This window comes from Plectropomus leopardus, chromosome 11 (genome assembly GCF_026936395.1).
Source record: "Plectropomus leopardus strain MGB_pleo_1.0 chromosome 11, ASM2693639v1, whole genome shotgun sequence".
Taxonomy (NCBI): Eukaryota; Metazoa; Chordata; class Actinopteri; order Perciformes; family Serranidae; genus Plectropomus; species Plectropomus leopardus.
In genome coordinates this window covers 37,421,459-37,443,631 of record NC_142186.1, presented here as the reverse complement: position 1 = coordinate 37,443,631, position 22,173 = coordinate 37,421,459, and the positions used below count along the sequence as shown (strand labels likewise).

General features: G+C 40.6%; 1 protein-coding gene across 2 annotated transcripts; it reads right to left on the bottom strand.

Moving 5' to 3' along the window:
• Positions 1-9,357: 9,357 nt before the first annotated feature.
• On the bottom strand, positions 9,358-20,837 carry ccne2 (cyclin E2). Of its 2 annotated transcripts, none has more exons than XM_042490419.2 (12): positions 20,469-20,837; positions 18,666-18,704; positions 17,541-17,622; positions 17,246-17,299; positions 16,434-16,576; positions 14,850-14,985; positions 14,483-14,629; positions 13,510-13,605; positions 12,522-12,656; positions 12,143-12,254; positions 11,741-11,898; positions 9,358-10,866 (listed from the first exon to the last, which is right to left on the bottom strand). In XM_042490419.2, the coding sequence occupies exons 1-12, from the start codon at positions 20,555-20,557 to the stop codon at positions 10,756-10,758; spliced, it is 1,302 nt and encodes a 433-aa protein (XP_042346353.1). In that variant the 5' UTR covers positions 20,558-20,837; the 3' UTR covers positions 9,358-10,755. The 2 variants fall into 2 exon arrangements, with proteins under 2 accessions (XP_042346353.1, XP_087940979.1); XM_088084853.1 differs by lacking the exon at positions 20,469-20,837 and adding an exon at positions 18,818-18,840.
• Between the last annotated feature and the right edge of the window lie 1,336 nt (positions 20,838-22,173).

Genomic DNA, 22,173 nt, shown 5'->3' with positions numbered 1-22,173 from the left:
TTTAATGTGGTTTTAAACTGTTTTCAGCTGTTTTTGGGACATGTCATTTTTGGACATTTTTGCCTTTTGCCTTACTATAGCCTTGCTTTTTGGGTCTTGTTTTCGACGTGCCAAATTATGGTGTTTTTGGACGTTTTTTGCAACTTTCTATGCTACGGTATGTCTAGGCGCGCTATTTAATGTAGTTTTCAACTGTTTCGGGCTGTTTTTGGGGACATGTCATTTTTGGACATTTTTCCTTTAGCCTTACTATAGCCTTGCTTTTTGGGTCTTACTTTCGACGTGCCAAATTATGGTGTTTTTGGACATTTTTGCAACTTTCTATGCTACGGCATGTCTCGGTACGCTATTTAATATAGTTATCAACTATTTTCAGCTGTTTTTGGGACATGTCATTTTTTGACATTTTTGCCTTTTGCCTTACTATAGCCTTGCTTTTTGGGTCACTTCTTGGACGTGCCAAATTATGGTGTTTTTGTCCATGTTTGCAACTTTCTATGCTACGGCGTATGGAGACACGCTATTTAATGTAGTTTTCAACTGTTTTCAGCAGTTTTTGGGACATGTCATTTTTTGACATTTTTGCCTTTTGCCTTACTATAGCCTTGCTTTTTGGGTCACTTCTTTGACGTGCCAAATTATGGTGTTTTTGTCCATTTTTGAAACTTTCTATGCTACGGCGCGTGTAGGCACGCTATTTAATGTGATTTTCAACTGTTTTCAGCAGTTTTTGGGACATGTCATTTTTGGACATTTTTGCCTTTAGCCTTACTATAGCCTTGCTTTTTGGGTCTTACTTTCGACGTGCCAAATTATGGTGTTTTTGGACGTTTTTTGCAACTTTCTATGCTACGGTATGTCTAGGCGCGCTATTTAATGTAGTTTTCAACTGTTTTCAGCAGTTTTTGGGACATGTCATTTTTCGACATTTTTGCCTTTTGCCTTACTATACCCTTGCTTTTTGGGTCACTTCTTGGACGTGCCAAATTATGGTGTTTTTGTCCATGTTTGCAACTTTCTATGCTACGGCGTGTCTATGCACACTATTTAATGTGGTTTTATGCTGTTTTTGGGACATGTCATTTTTGGACATTTTTTCCTTTTGCCTTACTATAGCCTTGCTTTTTGGGTTACTTTTTGGACGTGCCAAATTATGGTGTTTTTGTCCATTTTTGAAACTTTCTATGCTACGGCGTATGGAGACACGCTATTTAATGTAGTTTTCAACTGTTTCGGGTTGTTTTTGGGACATGTCATTTTGTGACATTTTTGCCTTTTGCCTTACTATAGCCTTGCTTTTTGGGTCACTTCTTGGACGTGCCAAATTATGGTCTTTTTGTCCATGTTTGCAACTTCCTATGCTACGGCGTGTATAGACACGCTATTTAATGTGGTTTTAAACTGTTTTCAGCTGTTTTTGGGACATGTCATTTTTGGACATTTTTGCCTTTTGCCTTACTATAGCCTTGCTTTTTGGGTCTTGTTTTCGACGTGCCAAATTATGGTGTTTTTGGACGTTTTTTGCAACTTTCTATGCTACGGTATGTCTAGGCGCGCTATTTAATGTAGTTTTCAACTGTTTCGGGCTGTTTTTGGGGACATGTCATTTTTGGACATTTTTCCTTTAGCCTTACTATAGCCTTGCTTTTTGGGTCTTACTTTCGACGTGCCAAATTATGGTGTTTTTGGACATTTTTGCAACTTTCTATGCTACGGCATGTCTCGGTACGCTATTTAATATAGTTATCAACTATTTTCAGCTGTTTTTGCGACATGTCATTTTTGGACATTTTTGCCTTTTGCCTTACTATAGCCTTGCTTTTTGGGTCTTGTTTTCGACGTGCCAAATTATGGTGTTTTTGTCCATGTTTGCAACTTTCTATGCTACGGCGTATGGAGACACGCTATTTAATGTAGTTTTCAACTGTTTTCAGCAGTTTTTGGGACATGTCATTTTTTGACATTTTTGCCTTTTGCCTTACTATAGCCTTGCTTTTTGGGTCACTTCTTTGACGTGCCAAATTATGGTGTTTTTGTCCATGTTTGCAACTTTCTATGCTACGGCGTATGGAGACACGCTATTTAATGTGGTTTTCAACTATTTTCAGCTTTTTTGGGGACATGTCATTTTTGGACATTTTTGCCTTTTGCCTTACTATAGCCTTGCTTTTTGGGTCTTACTTTCGACGTGCCAAATTATGGTGTTTTTGGACGTTTTTTGCAACTTTCTATGCTACGGTATGTCTAGGCGCGCTATTTAATGTAGTTTTCAACTGTTTCGGACTGTTTTTGGGACATGTCATTTTTGGACATTTTTGCCTTTTGCCTTACTATAGCCTTGCTTTTTGGGTCTTGTTTTTGACGTGCCAAATTATGGTGTTTTTGGACATTTTTTGCAACTTTCTATGCTACGGCGTGTGTAGACACGCCATTTAATGTGATTTTCAAGTTTTTTTAGCTGTTTTTGGGACATGTCATTTTGTGACATTTTTGCCTTTTGCCTTACTATAGCCTTACTTTTTGGGTCACTTGTTGGACGTGCCAAATTATGGTGTTTTTGTCCATTTTTGCAACTTTCTATGCTACGTGTATGGAGACACGCTATTTAATGTAGTTTTAAACTGTTTTCAGCTTTTTTTGGGACATGTCATTTTTGGACATTTTTGCCTTTTGCCTTACTATAGCCTTGCTTTTTGGGTTACTTTTTGGACGTGCCAAATTATGGTGATTTTGGACATTTTTGCAACCTTCTATGCTACGGTATGTCTAGGCACGCTATTTAATGTAGTTTTCAACTGTTTCGGGTTGTTTTTGGGACATGTCATTTTTTGACATATTTGCCGTTTGCCTTACTATAGTCTTGCTTTTTGGGTCACTTCTTGGACGTGCCAGATTATGGTGTTTTTGGACGTTTTTGCAACTTTCTATGCTACGGCGCGTGTAGGCACGCTATTTAATGTGATTTTCAACTGTTTTCAGCAGTTTTTGGGACATGTCATTTTTGGACATTTTTCCTTTTGCCTTACTATAGCCTTGCTTTTTGGGTCTTGTTTTCGACGTGCCAAATTATGGTGTTTGTGGACGTTTTTGCAACTTTATATGCTACGGCGCATGGAGACACGCTATTTAATGTGGTTTTCAACTATTTTCAGCTTTTTTGGGGACATGTCATTTTTGGACATTTTTGCCTTTTGCCTTACTATAGCCTTGCTTTTTGGGTCTTGTTTTCGACGTGCCAAATTATGGTGTTTTTGTCCATGTTTGCAACTTCCTATGCTACGGCGTGTCTCGGCACGCTTATTTAATGTAGTTTTCAACTGTTTTCAGCAGTTTTTGGGACATGTCATTTTTGACATTTTGCCGCTTGCCTTACTATAGCCTTGCTTTTGGGTCTTACTTTCGACGTGCCAAATTATGGTGTTTTTGGACGTTTTTTGCAACTTTCTATGCTACGGTATGTCTAGGCGCGCTATTTAATGTAGTTTTCAACTGTTTTCAGCAGTTTTTGGGACATGTCATTTTTGGACATTTTTTCCTTTTGCCTTACTATAGTCTTGCTTTTTGGGTTACTTTTTGGACGTGCCAAATTATGGTGATTTTGGACATTTTTGCAACTTTCTATGCTACGGTATGTCTAGGCACGCTATTTAATGTAGTTTTCAACTGTTTCGGGTTGTTTTTGGGACATGTCATTTTTTGACATTTTTGCCGTTTGCCTTACTATAGCCTTGCTTTTTGGGTCTTACTTTCGACGTGCCAAATTATGGTGTTTTTGGACGTTTTTTGCAACTTTCTATGCTACGGTATGTCTAGGCGCGCTATTTAATGTAGTTTTCAACTGTTTTCAGCAGTTTTTGGGACATGTCATTTTTGGACATTTTTGCCTTTTGCCTTACTATACCCTTGCTTTTTGGGTCACTTCTTGGACGTGCCAAATTATGGTGTTTTTGTCCATTTTTGAAACTTTCTATGCTACGGCGTATGGAGACACGCTATTTAATGTAGTTTTCAACTGTTTCGGGTTGTTTTTGGGACATGTCATTTTGTGACATTTTTGCCTTTTGCCTTACTATAGCCTTGCTTTTTGGGTCACTTCTTTGACGTGCCAAATTATGGTGTTTTTGTCCATGTTTGCAACTTTCTATGCTACGGCGTATGGAGACACGCTATTTAATGTGGTTTTCAACTATTTTCAGCTTTTTTGGGGACATGTCATTTTTGGACATTTTTGCCTTTTGCCTTACTATAGCCTTGCTTTTTGGGTCTTACTTTCGACGTGCCAAATTATGGTGTTTTTGGACGTTTTTTGCAACTTTCTATGCTACGGTATGTCTAGGCGCGCTATTTAATGTAGTTTTCAACTGTTTCGGACTGTTTTTGGGACATGTCATTTTTGGACATTTTTGCCTTTTGCCTTACTATAGCCTTGCTTTTTGGGTCTTGTTTTTGACGTGCCAAATTATGGTGTTTTTGGACATTTTTTGCAACTTTCTATGCTACGGCGTGTGTAGACACGCCATTTAATGTGATTTTCAAGTTTTTTTAGCTGTTTTTGGGACATGTCATTTTGTGACATTTTTGCCTTTTGCCTTACTATAGCCTTACTTTTTGGGTCACTTGTTGGACGTGCCAAATTATGGTGTTTTTGTCCATTTTTGAAACTTTCTATGCTACGGCGTATGGAGACACGCTACTTAATGTAGTTTTAAACTGTTTTCAGCTTTTTTTGGGACATGTCATTTTTGGACATTTTTGCCTATTGCCTTACTATAGCCTTGCTTTTTGGGTTACTTTTTGGACGTGCCAAATTATGGTGATTTTGGACATTTTTGCAACCTTCTATGCTACGGTATGTCTAGGCACGCTACTTAATGTAGTTTTAAACTGTTTTCAGCTGTTTTTGGGACATGTCATTTTTTGACATATTTGCCGTTTGCCTTACTATAGTCTTGCTTTTTGGGTCACTTCTTGGACGTGCCAGATTATGGTGTTTTTGGACGTTTTTGCAACTTTCTATGCTTCTGGCGTGTAGGCACGCTATTTAATGTGATTTTCAACTGTTTTCAGCAGTTTTTGGGACATGTCATTTTTGGACATTTTTCCTTTTGCCTTACTATAGCCTTGCTTTTTGGGTCTTGTTTTCGACGTGCCAAATTATGGTGTTTGTGGACGTTTTTGCAACTTTATATGCTACGGCGCATGGAGACACGCTATTTAATGTGGTTTTCAACTATTTTCAGCTTTTTTGGGGACATGTCATTTTTGGACATTTTTGCCTTTTGCCTTACTATAGCCTTGCTTTTTGGGTCTTGTTTTCGACGTGCCAAATTATGGTGTTTTTGTCCATGTTTGCAACTTCCTATGCTACGGCGTGTCTCGGCACGCTATTTAATGTAGTTTTCAACTGTTTTCAGCAGTTTTTGGGACATGTCATTTTTTGACATTTTTGCCGTTTGCCTTACTATAGCCTTGCTTTTTGGGTCTTACTTTCGACGTGCCAAATTATGGTGTTTTTGGACGTTTTTTGCAACTTTCTATGCTACGGTATGTCTAGGCGCGCTATTTAATGTAGTTTTCAACTGTTTTCAGCAGTTTTTGGGACATGTCATTTTTGGACATTTTTTCCTTTTGCCTTACTATAGCCTTGCTTTTTGGGTCACTTTTTGGACGTGCCAAATTATGGTGATTTTGGACATTTTTGCAACTTTCTATGCTACGGTATGTCTAGGCACGCTATTTAATGTAGTTTTCAACTGTTTCGGGTTGTTTTTGGGACATGTCATTTTTTGACATTTTTGCCGTTTGCCTTACTATAGCCTTGCTTTTTGGGTCACTTCTTGGACGTGCCAAATTATGGTGTTTTTGTCCATTTTTGAAACTTTCTATGCTACGGCGTATGGAGACACGCTATTTAATGTAGTTTTCAACTGTTTCGGGTTGTTTTTGGGACATGTCATTTTTTGACATTTTTGCCTTTTGCCTTACTGTTGCCTTGCTTTTTGGGTCTTGTTTTCGACATGCCAAATTATGGTGTTTTTTTCCATGTTTGCAACTTTCTATGCTACGTTATGTGTAGGCACGGTATTTAATGTGGTTTTAAACTGTTTTCAGCTGTTTTTGGGACATGTCATTTTTTGACATTTTTGCCTTTTGCCTTACTATAGCCTTGCTTTTTGGGTCACTTCTTGGACGTGCCAAATTATGGTCTTTTTGTCCATGTTTGCAACTTTCTATGCTACGGCGTATGGAGACACGCTATTTAATGTGGTTTTCAACTATTTTCAGCTTTTTTGGGGACATGTCATTTTTGGACATTTTTGCCTTTTGCCTTACTATAGCCTTGCTTTTTGGGTCTTGTTTTCGACGTGCCAAATTATGGTGTTTTTGTCCATGTTTGCAACTTTCTATGCTACGGCGTATGGAGACACGCTATTTAATGTAGTTTTCAACTGTTTTCAGCAGTTTTTGGGACATGTCATTTTTTGACATTTTTGCCTTTTGCCTTACTATAGCCTTGCTTTTTGGGTCACTTCTTTGACGTGCCAAATTATGGTGTTTTTGTCCATTTTTGAAACTTTCTATGCTACGGCGTATGGAGACACGCTATTTAATGTGGTTTTCAACTATTTTCAGCTTTTTTGGGGACATGTCATTTTTGGACATTTTTGCCTTTTGCCTTACTATAGCCTTGCTTTTTGGGTCTTACTTTCGACGTGCCAAATTATGGTGTTTTTGGACGTTTTTTGCAACTTTCTATGCTACGGTATGTCTAGGCGCGCTATTTAATGTAGTTTTCAACTGTTTCGGACTGTTTTTGGGACATGTCATTTTTGGACATTTTTGCCTTTTGCCTTACTATAGCCTTGCTTTTTGGGTCTTGTTTTTGACGTGCCAAATTATGGTGTTTTTGGACATTTTTTGCAACTTTCTATGCTACGGCGTGTGTAGACACGCCATTTAATGTGATTTTCAAGTTTTTTCAGCAGTTTTTGGGACATGTCATTTTGTGACATTTTTGCCTTTTGCCTTACTATAGCCTTACTTTTTGGGTCACTTCTTGGACGTGCCAAATTATGGTGTTTTTGTCCATTTTTGCAACTTTCTATGCTACGGCGTGTGTAGACACGCTATTTAATGTAGCTTTCAACTGTTTTCAGCTGTTTTTGGGACATGTCAATTTTTGATATTTTTGTTTTTTGTCTTATTATACCCTTGCTTTTTGGGTCATTTTTTCGACATTCAAAATTATGGTGTTTTTGTCCATTTTTGCAACTTTTTGTGCTACGGTGTGTGGAGACGCTATTTAATGTGGTTTTCAACTATTTTCAGCTTTTTTTGGGACATGTCATTTTTTGACATTTTTGCCATACTATAGCTTTGCTCTTTCCGTCATTTTTTAACATGCAAAGTTAAAGGTTTTTGTGGCCGTGTTTTGGACGTTTTTTCAAGACTGTATACCATAACATGGAATTACATGTTATTCTAAGTGGTTTTCAGCTCTTTTTTGGACATGTCAAATTTTGCCATTTTCACCATACTATAGCCTTTCTTTTTGGTCATTTTTTCACCATGCCATTTTATGGGGTTTTGGGCGGTTTTTGGATTTTTTTTTCAACACTATAGTAAAACATGCCTCTACCCACTATACTAAGTGGTTTTCAGCTGTGTTTTGGAAATGTCAAATTTTGACATTTTTACCATACTATAGCCTTGCTTTTTTGGTCATTTTTTCAACATGCTGTTTTAAATGGTTTTGGGCCGTTTTTGCGTGTTTTCTTAACACTGTATCGTAAAACATGCCTCTACATGCTATACTAAGTGGTTTTCAGCTGTTTTTTGAACATGTCAAATTTTGACATTTTCGCCATACTATAGCCTTGCTTTTTTGGTGATTTTTTTTAACGTGCTATTTTATGCTTTTTGGGGCCGTTTTTGGATGTTCTTTAAACAATGTATACTATAACATGCCATTATATCCTAATCTAGGTGGTTTTCAACAGTTTTTTTACACATGTCAAATTTTGACATTTTCACCATACTATAGCCTTGCTTTTTTGGTAAGTTTTTAAACATGCTGTTTTATGGGGATTTGGGCCATTTTTGGTGTTGAAAAACAAATCCAAAAACATGCTATTTAATGGATTTTTGAGCAGCTTTTGGATGTGTTTTCAACACTGTATATAATAACATCCCAAAAAATGACTCAAAAAGCAATGCTACATTATGGCAAAAAAAGTCAAAAAATGACATGTCCCAAAAACAGCTGAAAACAGCATAAAGTAGTGTGCTGAGACATGCCGTAGTGATATTTTATGCATTCAGTTGATAATGTCTGTTGTTACCTAGTTTATTAATGTAGATGTAGATTAATGTTTTAACCTTATGCGGGGTGGGGGCTGGGCGGTGGCACTGTTCTTTTATCCGACGTTCATCTGTCTGTCTGTAAAGCACTTTGTGCTGCAATGTTTCTTTTATTTGAAAAGTGCTATATAAATAGAGTTTGATTGATTAATGCAGTTTTCAGGTGTTTCCAGCTGTTTTGGGGACATTTTTCGCTATACTATAGTATGGCATTTATGGTAGTTTCTTTGACATGCTACAGTGTGCCATTTTTTGATAAATTATACTATGACTTTTTCAACATTTGGAAAGTTGACTTTTTGTGCGGTTTGTTCAACTTACAATACTAAAATCATCTACAAAATGCTATACTATAACTTTTGACATTTTGAACAATGACGTTTTCGACGGGCAGAAAGTGGGGGCGGGGTTTGCACGTACCCGTGATCGTGGTAGCTGTGTTGTCCGGGTCTAATAACCCTGGTCCGGTCTTCTTGGCAAAGCAGTTTTAACAGAGGGTCCAGACAACGAGCGGTTCACACACCATACTAAATTCTGGGATTTGCCCGGGATGGGGTCACCGGGGTCCCCTCTGGAGCCAGACCTGTGGACGAGACGGACAGTGAGCGTCTGGTGGCCAAACTGTGGCCCACGGGGTTAAGTCCAAAGAACTTACATGAAGACGCCACGCTGTGGACCCACCACCCGCAGGGGAAGGGATGGAGGCTGTTTGCATTGTTAGCTGGGCTGCAGGTAGGAGCGAGGCCCCAGGCGTGGATGAGATTCGCCCGGTGATGCAGAAGGCTCTGGACGTTGTTGGGCTGTCTTGGCTGACACACCTGGTCAGCGTCGCCTGGAGCTCGGGTGCGATGCCTGCGTGGAGGTCGGGTGCGATGCCTGCGTGGAGGTCGGGCGCGGTGCCTGCGTGGAGGTCGGGCGCGGTGCCTGTGGACTGTGGCAGTATATTCTGACTTTTTTGCCCCTTTGCCCTGTAGTCACTCACACAGACGGGGCAAATTGTTTCACTTCATTTATTTAAAACATTCCAATATAAAAGAAAATTACACATTTCTGAATTGTCCTATTTACAAAAACATACATTCTTTCACATCTACACACAGTTTACATGGTTGCTTGTTCACGGCGAGCCTCCGTCAGCTGTGGAGCTTTCAGATTTACAGTCACAGGCTCGTTTAACAGCCTTTCGGCTCGCTGCAGCTTAAATTAGGTGGCCATGCAGTTCGCATTTCTTTTAAAGGCACTAAGAAAGACAGCCTAGTGTACAATAAATGAGGAACTGTAATTCAACAACAGGTGTCACAGAGCAAAATCATAAATAGCTTTTGCCTTTGGCAGCGATCAAATGGAGCTCATTCATTTCTGAAAGATTCTGATTTTTACATATTGACAGACATTTTGTTTTTACATACTAAGGCTTATCAATAAATACAAGCACTTAAAAATGAAAAGCAAAAACTTTGCACAATCTTGTGCAGTTTTTCCATGCAAGTCAAGTTTCTCAGGAATGTAACAAGAATGTGCAACCAGGTTGCAACTATAATAAAGATTTTTTAAAAAAAAGGAAATTATTGAGCCAAACAAACAGGTCAGGTGAGGTTCAAACACCTGCAGGTGTCAGGGTGTTAAACAGCAAATAAAGTGTCTGGTTGTTCGTATGGCTCATGACGCAAAACACAGAGCAAACATGCTGTGTCATCACATTGTTTCTTTACGGCGAGTTTACGGAGAAATAATTAAGCGTCCAACCTCAGTGTCCACTGTTCAGAGTGGGATGAAATATTTGTCGCAGAAAATGAGGCTCCTCATTTCCATTTTCCTGAGAATCCAACTGAAGCACCATCTGAGAGCATTTAAGCCTCGATTTTCAAGATCAGCACCAGTAAAACTCCCAAAAAACCTCGAAATGTTCCTCTCAAACCAATACTGTTTTTTAAGCAGCCATCACCGAGACAGAGACAGCCGCCGTCACAGAGACAGAGACAGCTGCCGTCACAGAGACAGAGACAGAGACAGCCGCCGTCACAGAGACAGAGACAGAGACAGAGACAGCCGCCGTCACAGAGACAGAGACAGAGACAGCCGCCGTCACAGAGACAGAGACAGAGACAGCCGCCGTCACAGAGACAGAGACAGCCGCTGTCACAGCTGCTTCTTCACAACACAGCCTAAACCATTAAAAAAAAAGAGCTGCAACTCCTGACAACCTGAATGAAGTTTTTGGAAAAAATGCTTGACAGGAATCAGATTTAGTGTTTAAAAAAATTAAAATAAAGACGAGCTACATAAAGTCGCTTAAAATCTTGTCCCGTTTGGTGCAGAGCTGATGTGGTCAGAGAGGTTACTTCAGGTCAAACTGCGTGGAGAGGTAGCATGTACTCGCTGCTCGCGTCCTGCTCAGTGATTGGCTGGTTTCTCTGTGCTGCTGGGCGGAGTCAGGGTCGCTCCCATGGCGACGGGCGACAGCTGACATTCAAGGCTGTCGAGCCGGCAGTCCTGAGCTTTCCTCTGCGCGACAGAAACAAACTCAACGTTATTCTTGCAAAATAAGATTTCTGAAACATTAAAATCTTTAACATCAATGTCTGTGAATCTGGTTCATCCTGCTCTGATTTGGGTCTTTTTAACCCTCTGAAACCTGGATCATCACTTTCTTGTGCTGCGATCAGACACCTTTCACAAGCATTTAACCCTTTGAAGCAAAGACAGCAAATAGATTTGATCTAGAATAAAGGCAAAAAGCAACTTGGAAAGAAATAGTAACAGCTGACACACGAAACTGACCTCAAAAATAGCCGAGAAACAGAAGTCACTGGAAAATCATCATAAAAACATAAACACAATAATATGTTTATATTTATTAATATTATATTTAAGACTTTTCTGTTTTGTTTTATGTTGTTTTTTGTGCTAATTTTCAGATACTTTCCTTGAAGGCCTAAATTTTGATCAATTTTTGCTCATTTTAGGATCTTTTTTTTAAGAAGTTAATTTGCTGTGTTTCAAGGGTTAATTGCAGACCGAGCTCCACTGTGACTTAATATACAAACGTCCAACATCCACTCTGACTTTAGACCAACACTACCACCTAGAGGTCAAATATAGTCTTTACAAACTACAAACTTTCCCAAAATAAACGCGCTGAATGGCTCCTCCATTCGTTTCCTCATGAATTCAGAGTAACCCTAACCATAACCCTTTAACTACACAAATGCATCTGTAGTTTGTGTCCTCTTTTAGGCTTTAGACTTTACTTCATTTTGAATTATTCTTGTATAACTCAATTTTGTTACAAGATACAAAAAACAAAATCTAACAAAAAGACTCAAATTGTATTTCTGGGGCGGTGGTTGTAACAGCACAGTGTGTTTGTTTCGCTCACCAGCAGGTCCAGATAAGCCACGTGTGTCTGGATGTTGTGTCGGGCGTCAGCTTTGACTTTGGAGAAGTTCTTGAGTTGAGGTTTGGGTTCAGACCGCAGAACGTCCATGAAGGGACTCATCCACCGGACACAAGGCGCCACGCCGTCCCACGTCAGGCCTGACAGAGACACACGGGCGGGGTCAGGAGCGTGAGTTAGAAAACATTTCAGCCCCGGCAATATTTCTGTACCGAATTCTATTTGAAAATCAAAGTAAGCAGAAAAACCTTCATAATCATTTTAATGCATCCTTAAGATAAAAACCCGTTCACAGAATGAATATAGTGAGTAAATCTGCGCTGATACGGCCCTCAAACACATGCAGCTTCAAACTGGACGCTCAGGTGGAAAACTCAAACTCACCTGAGACTTCGTGAACGACGTCAAACGTGGAGAAATGGCAGAACGCAGCCGCAGCGAGAACGCTGTAACTGTAGTCCAACGAGTTGATATCCAGCATGCACAGGTCCAACAGCTGCAACACACGGGTCAAAGGTCAGACTCCTTCTTTCGAAGCAACACAGAGCTTCACTTCATCATAACTGCTCATCTCAGACTTCCTGCGGTTCAGCATTTGGGCTATTTGTACAGTTTATCAGCTGTTCTCTACTGTTATTGTGAATTTAATATAATATGAAGTATCCCTAAAATATGTCCCCAGTTATCTCAGTGATGGGGGCCCCCGGACAGATACGAGGTTTCCGCCTGCTCTGGTTTTGTTGCTGATGCAGGCGTGTCGTACCTGCGTGATCTGGATGTACGTTTCCTGCGAGAACTGCGGCACCAGGAAGTTTTCTCCGTCCGTCTGAGCTTCCACCTGAGCGTACAGCTTCAGCCAGGAGATGGGCGTCTCCGGACAGAGATTCCAGTTCAGCGCCTGCAGGAGGACAAAAAGACACGGGTCAAATTCGAGACACAGAAGCAGGCAGGTTTACATCCTTTCTGTACGTCCTTTCTTCGCTCTTTGCAGTTTGCAGTTAACTTCTCTAAAAAGAAAATCATGTCAAAGTTTTAAGGATTTCTTTGTGTTTGTTTTTAAAAATCTGAAGTCATAAACTTGAGAAAACACATTTGATCAAACAAAGAAATTCTGGAATACTTCCACCTGTGAACTTCCAGTACAGACAGTCATTTCTTAAAAAAGGACAGTTCACCCAAAAAAAAAAAAAAACTTTTCTTTAATGTCCCAGCAGTTACATCGTCCATGTCTGTGAAAAAATATAAGTAACTACATTTAAACTCAACCTTTCTTGTTTCCGTTTATGAAAAAAAAAGCCTTCAGACAGCGTTTGCCAAAAGAATTATTTCATTTGTTAACGAGTCTTTTTGTTGGGAAATATTAGCAGGACCGTGTTGTTGAAAATGCAGTTTCTGCACGGTGCCATAAGTAGCCGGAGCGTCGTTTTTTCAATGTGGAAATACAGCAGTTATAACAGCTGGCAGCGAGAGAGATGTCCGATTTTATCTCCGGGGTTGTTAGCACAGAACTTATGGTGCTCAAAATGCCAAAAAGAAATCATGAGCCGGTTACTTTAGATAATCCACAGATCTACACCCACAACCTGTATCACTGCACAGATACTGGTCCCATTATACTGGAGAGAAGACCGATGTCTCAAACCTCTGAAACACACACCCAAACTTTCTCCACAGGTGAGAGGACAAATGTGTGATTTGATTTTGGGGTGAACTGTCCCTTTAAGTAAAACAGCTGATGTGCGTCATCCTACCTTCAGTATGTGCAGCTCTGTGCGCTGGATGTCACACGTGTCGCAGGCTCCATCTGTGACGTAGGCGAAGTCTAAGATTTTAGGAGGGTAGATTTCCTGAACAAAGAGAACAAAACAATGTTTAACAGAAAAATCGCCTCCACTTCGATGCGTGTTAGGTTACAAATAAAATATGTATGCATCAGGCATTTATTTCAGACGACGGAATAGTTGTACTTAAATGTGTCTAGCACAACAAGTACATTTATTCTACTGTAATTACTGTCATTCTTGTGCAATAAATACTCCTACTCTTGTGCAAAATGCTGTTTTTGTGCTGACTTCCTGTGTCTTTATTGCACTGATGAGGAGAAGCGCTCCTAATTTCCTCACAATAAATGCTGTCTGTTCTTTTTTTGTTTATTGTAACATTAGAAAATGTATGCAATAGGCTTGGGCGGTATAAAGTACTTGATGGGAAACAAAATGTCACTTATTCTATATTTTTTAAGCTACATTATGTCATCGGCTCCTGACATACACGATTGCAGGATTACTGCAACAATTTTATTACAAACAACATTTCATGACTTTTTCAAAACTTGCTATATTTTCTCATTACATGACTTTTCCAAGCCTGAAAAATGTAATTGTGAATTTAAATGATTAATTTCCAGATTTACTTTGACTGTGGGAACCCTGAATATTGTGTCAATACACAGATTCCAAGTTTAGAATTGTTTTTAAATATATAAAATGATTAATATCTCAAATACAAATTATATTTCAGGCAGCCTCTTAGAGGAACGTCAGTTGTTTTTTCAGTCTACTACATATGTTTTGCTGCAATAAAAATGACTGAAGTGAGATAAACAGTCTAAAATTTCTTTGATAGATAAAACTGGGGTCCATGCGTCACATGTAAACTGGGGTCCGTGCGTAAGAGTGTTTTTGTGAGTGGCAGTTGAGAGGAGGAGGATGAGGAGGGACTCACCTCTATCTTGGAGGCGATGAAGAGCGCGGTGATCCCGATGAGCTGCAGGTAGTCTTTGTTAACGTTCTCCTGAGTCAGCATGAAGCGGTCGAAGAAGTCCTGAGCGAGGTACGCCGTCTGCCGGTGAAGGGAGTACACCTCACACACCTACACACACACACACACACACACACACACACACACACACACACACACACACACACACACACACACACACACACACACACACACACACACACACACACACACACACACACACACACACACACACACACACATTTATCATCCAGCTGGCTATTTAAAACGGTGTTTATCTTACATTGCAGGTTTTGTGTAAGTGAATAATGAAGACGGTGTCTTCAGTCACCTCCAGCAGCCAGTCCAGCAGGATCGCCCTCATCTTGGGCTGCAGTTTGGGGTGCCGCTGCAGGTAGCTCTTGTCGTGGACGTACTTCAGCTCCTTGTTGAGCATTTTAATCCACACGTCGTCTGAGCTGGCCCAGCTGGAGATAAAAAGCAGAAACCTCTTTTACTTTTTTTTTTTTTTTTTTTTTAAAGGGTGACAGGGTGACTGTCAGTGACAGATAAACCTTTTTGTTGAATATTTCATACCAGATTTGATTTTTCTGTCAATTATCCAAACAGACGATGAAGACTGACGGGTTGAGGCCAGTTTTACATCTTAACACGTCTGTGTTTAGTCTTTACACTCAAAGTTTACACTTTCCTGCACCAAACTTCACAGCTGTCATCTTTAAAACAGATTACCGGCACATGTTCTTATTTTATTATTCTATATTTATGTTTCTTCTCTTTTGTCTGCTATGCCATATTTTTTTTATTTTGTCTGTTTTAATTGTCTTTTATTTTTGTTATTTCTTCTTTGACTTTTAATGGTATTAACTATGTAAAGGCTACAACACAGCAGTTATGAGTAACACAGATCTCTGTTTTAGTTTTAAAAAATACACTCATCCTCATATTCATCTTATTTCTAGATTTGTTCTTATAGAATTATTTATTTATCAGCCAAGTCTTTGGATTTTTTATGCAGCACTGAGCACTTTGATTGGCTGTTAAGCATAACAGGAAACAGAAATGTCTCCACTAAAATAAGAGAACAAATGACTCACTCTGTCACAGCTGGAACAGAAAAATAAAACAGTAAAACCAAATCAAGAGTTACTCGCTTTTATCTTTTGAGTGTTTTTGTGGAAAACTCTGAGGCTCATTTCTTTTTGTGCAAACTGAACCAGAATCAGGTTCACTGCAGTGATATTGTAGTTGTTTCTTAAGTAGCAATGATGTGTGGAAGATGAAGAAACCTCCGCGGACACCGACTCGGTTGCATAATAATCAATTTATTGCAGCAAAGTTCAGCATCCACCAGGCACCATGGTCTGCCTGGGAGAGGATTCAGGACCAATGCGAATCTCTCCCTTTCAGCTCATGCAAGTCTCTTATATACGTACAGGCATCAATACATTTGTCCGTAAAGCAACTCTTTACCTGCTGTGATCAATCACAAAACCCCACAAGTATCTCCTTATTTGGAAGGAGCCTTATTCCATATTACTTCTAGCCTGGCGCCAGTATTCTACACATTTGTCTTCCAGGCCTAAACATCCCTAGACCACTAACTTCGAGGCCTCCTTGCCTGACCAAATTAGGAACTTTAAGAAACTGAGCATAATACACCACAATATCAAACGGGTTTTGCTCTCCCTGCGTTTTTGTAACTTTAAATCAGCTGTTGGCACATTTTGAGAAACGCTGAAACTTTAAAGTCTCCACTTAAAAAATCAAATTCATTATAAACGAGGACATTAACCTCTGAATGCAGACACAGACACACACACACAGACACACACACACAGACACACACACACAGACACACACACACAGACACACACACACTGACACACACACACTGACACACACACACACTGACCTGAGGCGGGGGATCGGGGAGGCCTTGATGAACAGGTTCTTGAATCTGTACTGCCTGAAGCTGGACGGGTCTGCAGGCTCCAGCTCTTTGTGAGGAGTTTCGATGAGGACGCACGGACTCGCTCCGTCCTCCGACCAACACTTCTGATTTAAAAACAAAAGAATACACCCAACGTGAATCAAAACAAAAGACTGAGCGTGGTGCGGTCAACAGTGATAGAAGGGATTGATTTTGTATTACTCCATTACTTCTTCTAATTCTATCAATCACAAAACTGTGTGCAGCTGAAATCTGGATTTGAACAGATTCAGGGTCAGCACGCATGGACTGAGGGCTGATTTCTTAACACTCTTCACACATTTGTAAAAAATATTGCATCATTAACACAAGGCTCACACATTTCTACCAAATAATTCCATGACTTTAAGCAAACTTTAGAGGCCACAAACACAGTTACCTTTAATTAAATCTGCTAGAAATAAAAGTTTATTTCTTCTGTGAACTTATTTTTCACATCTACCTAACTGATGACACCTTGTGTCGAATATGAGGTACTGCAGAAACTCCCTTTATATATATTAAATGTTTTTAAAAAAAGGGACGCTTTCAATACAGGAACTATGGGAGATTACTGCTGAAGATATAAACTACTGTTTTAAAAGAGGGAGGGGGCACTGAGAGGGAGGGGGCACCAAACAGATAATAAACTACTAACAACACATCCCTGCTTCAACTCTTTATCAGTCACACACACACAGACACACAGACAGACACACACACACACACACTTAATGACATGTGGACACACACACCTGGATTTCATAGTTCTGTTTCTTTGCAGCAGGTTGTAGTTTTTTCTTGGAGGGCTGGAGGAGAAAAAACAAAAACTGCTGAGTCGGTGTCGGCGCCAATAAACCGGATATAAAACAAAGACATTAACCAGAAAATGTTTCATACCAAAACAAAACATTAGTGTCACTGCTGCCTGTTTGAATCATTTACAACATATACTTCTACATAAAATGACGACAGTGTCCTGTGCTGTATAATAAACTCAAATTTTAATTTTACATTAGAAATTATGTTAAAATAAAAAATGACCCAAACCTCTGATTTCCTTTTCCTCAGCGGGGCTCTGACATTCGGCTCGAGTGTGTTTGAATCTCTGGCTTGCAAAGTGATGCGGCCGCTGAAATGAAACATAACGCACATGAACATCACGGCTTTATGTTCAGACGGATCAGTTTTGTCTGCGATGAATCACATTTTTACACATTTAAGTGAAACGAGTCGGACGAGAACACTGAAGAACCGAGTTTATCAAACACGTTCAGGTGGATTTCTTTCACTTAAACTGCTCAATAGTTACATTTTCACTGCGCACTAAAGTTTAAGGTGACTGGGGCGCCTCGTGGCTCAGTGGAGAGCGGGCGCCCCATGTACAGAGGCTGTGTCCTCACTGCAGTAGCCACAGGTTTGATTCCGACCGCTGCCCTTTGCTGCACGTCGCCCCTTCACACTATCAATTAAAGGCAAAAACGACCAAAAAATATCTTTAAAAACAGTTTAAGGTGAGTAAGTTTGGGAGGTTTTTACAGAAACTACTGGCACTGACGTTCAGGAGACAGCGGGATCCGCATTTGCCCACTGCACCTATAATTGCATATTTATTATACAACTGTGCGATAGGGACTTAAAATACAATATTCTTTATAACATTGTCCTAACTGTATTATAATTGGTGTGATAATACATACAATCAAACTACAGAAATACTCTACTGTGCAAATTGATATTCTCTCCACTCTGAGATGTAAATTTACTGTGTTGCTCACACTGAATATATTCCTAACTCCTACGTTTGCATCTATTGTGTTGCAAACTGATGATCACACTTATGTATTAAAATTAAGAGACGTTTCACAAGACTGAAGCTATATGAAAGTGATTATTATAACATCAAAGTTCACTGAAATCATATATCGGAGATGATGTGATTTCTGATTTCTCTGAAATATCGTGAGTGAGCACGCGTGTGTCTGCAAACAAACACAACACGCTGCAGTGTGTCCTGTGACGGTGCCAACATCAACACTGTGACAAAGCGACTTCAGCATCATCACCCAGCAGCTCCAGTAAAGGAGGACTGATCCTCGCTCCACCAAGGCCCCCCGTCGGCCCCCCGTCGGCCCCCACACCACAGTTTGAGAACAGCCACCAGCAGCTGCTTACCTGCGTCTGGACATGGTGTCGACTGTGTTTATGGCTCCGCTGTAGAAAAAAAGACAGAACAGGTGAGACACACAGAAACATGGACCGCAGACAGATGTCTGACATGATGTCTAAGAGGGTCCTGGAGGCACAGGGCCCCAATGATTACTAACCTACAACATGTTGGTGATGTTATATAAACCTGGATTTAGCTACAACAAAACAAAATGTATAAAATAGCTCCTGGAAAGAACCCTGAACATGAAACAGACTGTCACCGGGGCCAAGTTGTGGAGCCACCGGGCCCCAGTAATGATTACCGGTACACAAGACGTTAAAGGTCGCTGTGTTGATGTATAAGCCTGTAATACACAACAAAACGGTTAAATGTGTCATAAACTAGCTCCTGGAAAGGTTTTAAAACGGAGCCACAGGACCCCCAGGAGCCCCTCATATAACAGAACATCGCCGGGGCCCAGCGGCTCCACAACTTGACCCCAATAATCACCAGTGCAACTTGTTAGAGGTCACTAACATGTTGCACTGGTTATTGCACTGCAATAAGCCACAGCACATTAACATGAAGGAAGCTGGCTCCTGGAAAGTCCTGGAGGCGCCAAACAAGGTCCTGGAGACCCCCAACATGTAACAGAACACGAACAGACTCAGTCTGAAGCTGATGTGAGTTAGCTTGAGATAACAGATGCAGTTTAGCTTGTGAGCACCAGGACATGGAGCCACAGAGCCCTAAGAAGCCCCGACGGCGGCCTACCGGGCACAGCTGCGCGCGTGATCATGATAATAAACAACATTTCACAATAAACGATGATCGGATGTAGCAGATCGATCATAAAGAGGCAGACCGCGGCCAGCCTGCGGGAGCTAGTGAGGCTCTGCAGCCAAAAGAGGAGGGGGGCTGCTGGGTCCCTCGATTTCAAACAAAAAAAGCCAAAAAATGCTGCGTTTTAACCCCCGCGTGTCCTCTGCAGCGATTAAACAAACTTCTCCAGGCGACATCAGCGCAGTCTGAGTGCGGGAAAACTGGGAAATAACAGCTTTATCTGCGGGTTGAAACCCAAAGACGCGCCAATTTCTGCAGCTCAGAAGCGGGAGGATTTGAGCCCTTCCTCCGCCGACCTCCGCCGGGTCCGCGGGCAAAACCGCTCCAAATGACCGCCGATGATGAACCATACCGACCGTAAACGACCGTCCACAGGGAGAACACAGTCCCGGGAGCCCCAAATCCCGACACACACTTTTAAAACGTCCATCAGAGTCGGCTAAAGCGCGCGCACCGCTAGGCTAAGCTGCGGAGCGGAGCTACGATAATTAGCAAACTTAGCCGGCCAACTTGCTAACTAGGTCAACAATAACCAGCTAACACGCCGATTAACCGCCGTCCTCCCGCGTTCACGCACCCGCTCAGAGTGAGCTTTATTCACGCAAACACGCAACACAGACCGAGACGAGCTCCGCCAAAACGCGTTATTTTTACCGTGTTTACAGTGAAAGTGATCGTGCAGGTAAACTCCATTAAAACTACACATTTCCGCCGAAGACACAAACGAGCTGACAGCGACAGTAAACCGGGGCGACGCGGAGAAACCTCCAAATGAGCGAAAACGCGGTTTAAAAAGCAAAACACGGCCGCAGTTTGGGACTTTGTGCGCAGATTATAATCCTCCTCCGCCGAACCGCAGCGGACAAAACGCCGATTTAAGGTCGAATCACGCGACACGAACTGCACGCGGGAGTGAGCGGTGAAGGAGCGGTGAAAAAGTGTGTATTTGTGTGTGAAAGTTGTCTCCGGCTCGGCGGTCTTACCTCCTCGGTGCTGAATGAATGAATGCATCAGCTGTGGCGCCGGCGCCAATCCTTATATCCGCATCGGCCTGCCGCGGCCCACTGCGCATGCTCCTGCCCGGTTCACGGAAACGCGCTAAATGTTTAAATTCGGGGCGAGATTTGGACAAACGGGAAACACCGGCGGGTCAAAAAACGGTCCGTCCGCTCCTCCGCTGAGCGAAACAGCGCGTGAGGAGCGTCGTGACGCTTTGAACCGGGTTCTTCACCGCGTGTCACCGGTGCTCGCCGGCGTTTCTAACGGACGCCGGCTCGCGCGGAGGTTTTTCAAAGTAAACACCGTTTTCCGGTCTTTCCGGTTGACCTCAAACGACTCGGTGCACGCGCAGACGCCGTCCCGCCTCGGAAGCGTGCGGTAAAACTCACGGTTTGCGGAGTTATTTATCGGTTTTTAACGCGTATGCGAAACAGCTTCCGCGTGCGAGTCCCGCCCGTGGGAGGGAGCTGCGTGACGCAGAGCCAATGGGAGCGCGAGCAGAGAGCGGCGCGTGCTTCCTCCGCAGAGTGTAAACAGAGCGAGCACGTGGAGCTGCTGTCAAACAGCTGATGGAGACAAAACTGCTGCTCACAGTTTTTATCAGCATTTTCACATTATGAACATCATTTTAACATCAGTAATACCATTACTATCACACTTAGCACAACTCTACATAAATACTACGAAATATTTATAAACACACAGCAATTTATACTTTACTGTAACATTAACATAAACGACGCCATTTACAATATTTCATATTGACTCTAAATCATCCAGCTACTGTATTTAAATGCCGTTAATGCATCAGGTATAATAACCCAACAATGTACATACCTATATAATATTTGATATTTGAGTACATTTCGATTATGAATATTTGAGTACTTTTGGATGACTCTTAATCGTAACAGAGTGTTTTTACATCGGAGTATGACAACTTATACTCAAAAGAACTTATTCTCGCCAACTGCTATATTTAATATTATAAAATCAGAAGGTGAACATAGTTACAGTACAAATATATGATACTGTGCTCTATGTGTTGGAAGTGTAGTTGTCATTTCAGTGTATTTTAGAATACACTGTCTATTGCAGTTTTTTATTTCAATGTTTTGTATATCATGCTCTCTATTATAGGTTTTTATAGCATTGTTTCGTTTGGTACTCTGTCTCCTATAGATTTGATTTTTTATTTAATTTTTTTATACTGTACTTCTAATTATTATTTATTTTTCATTTTAAAGTTTTGTATCTTCTGTATAATATAGTGTCCTGTTAGAGATTTGCATTTTATTTTATACATTTTACTGTTTTGTACAGTGTAACTTCTATTATATATATTTTAATGTTTTGTGTAGTACTCTGTCTGCAGTATACTGTCTATTGTATATATCATTATTTGTATTTTATGTTTTATATAGTACACTGCCTATTATAGATTTAGTTTTGTTTTAATGTTTTATAGTGTACTGTCTATAATAGTTTGTCTATTATATTTTATCATTATTATTCTTAAAAAATTTAAAGTGTGTATGGATTTTGGGCTAAATATACTCATTACATAACCAATATGTCAGTTACTGGGGAGCTAATTCTACCTTTTTTAAAATACATTTTTGGGTGGCTAAATGTACTATATAACAATACTACATACTTTGTTTTGTTTATTATAGGTTATAATAGATA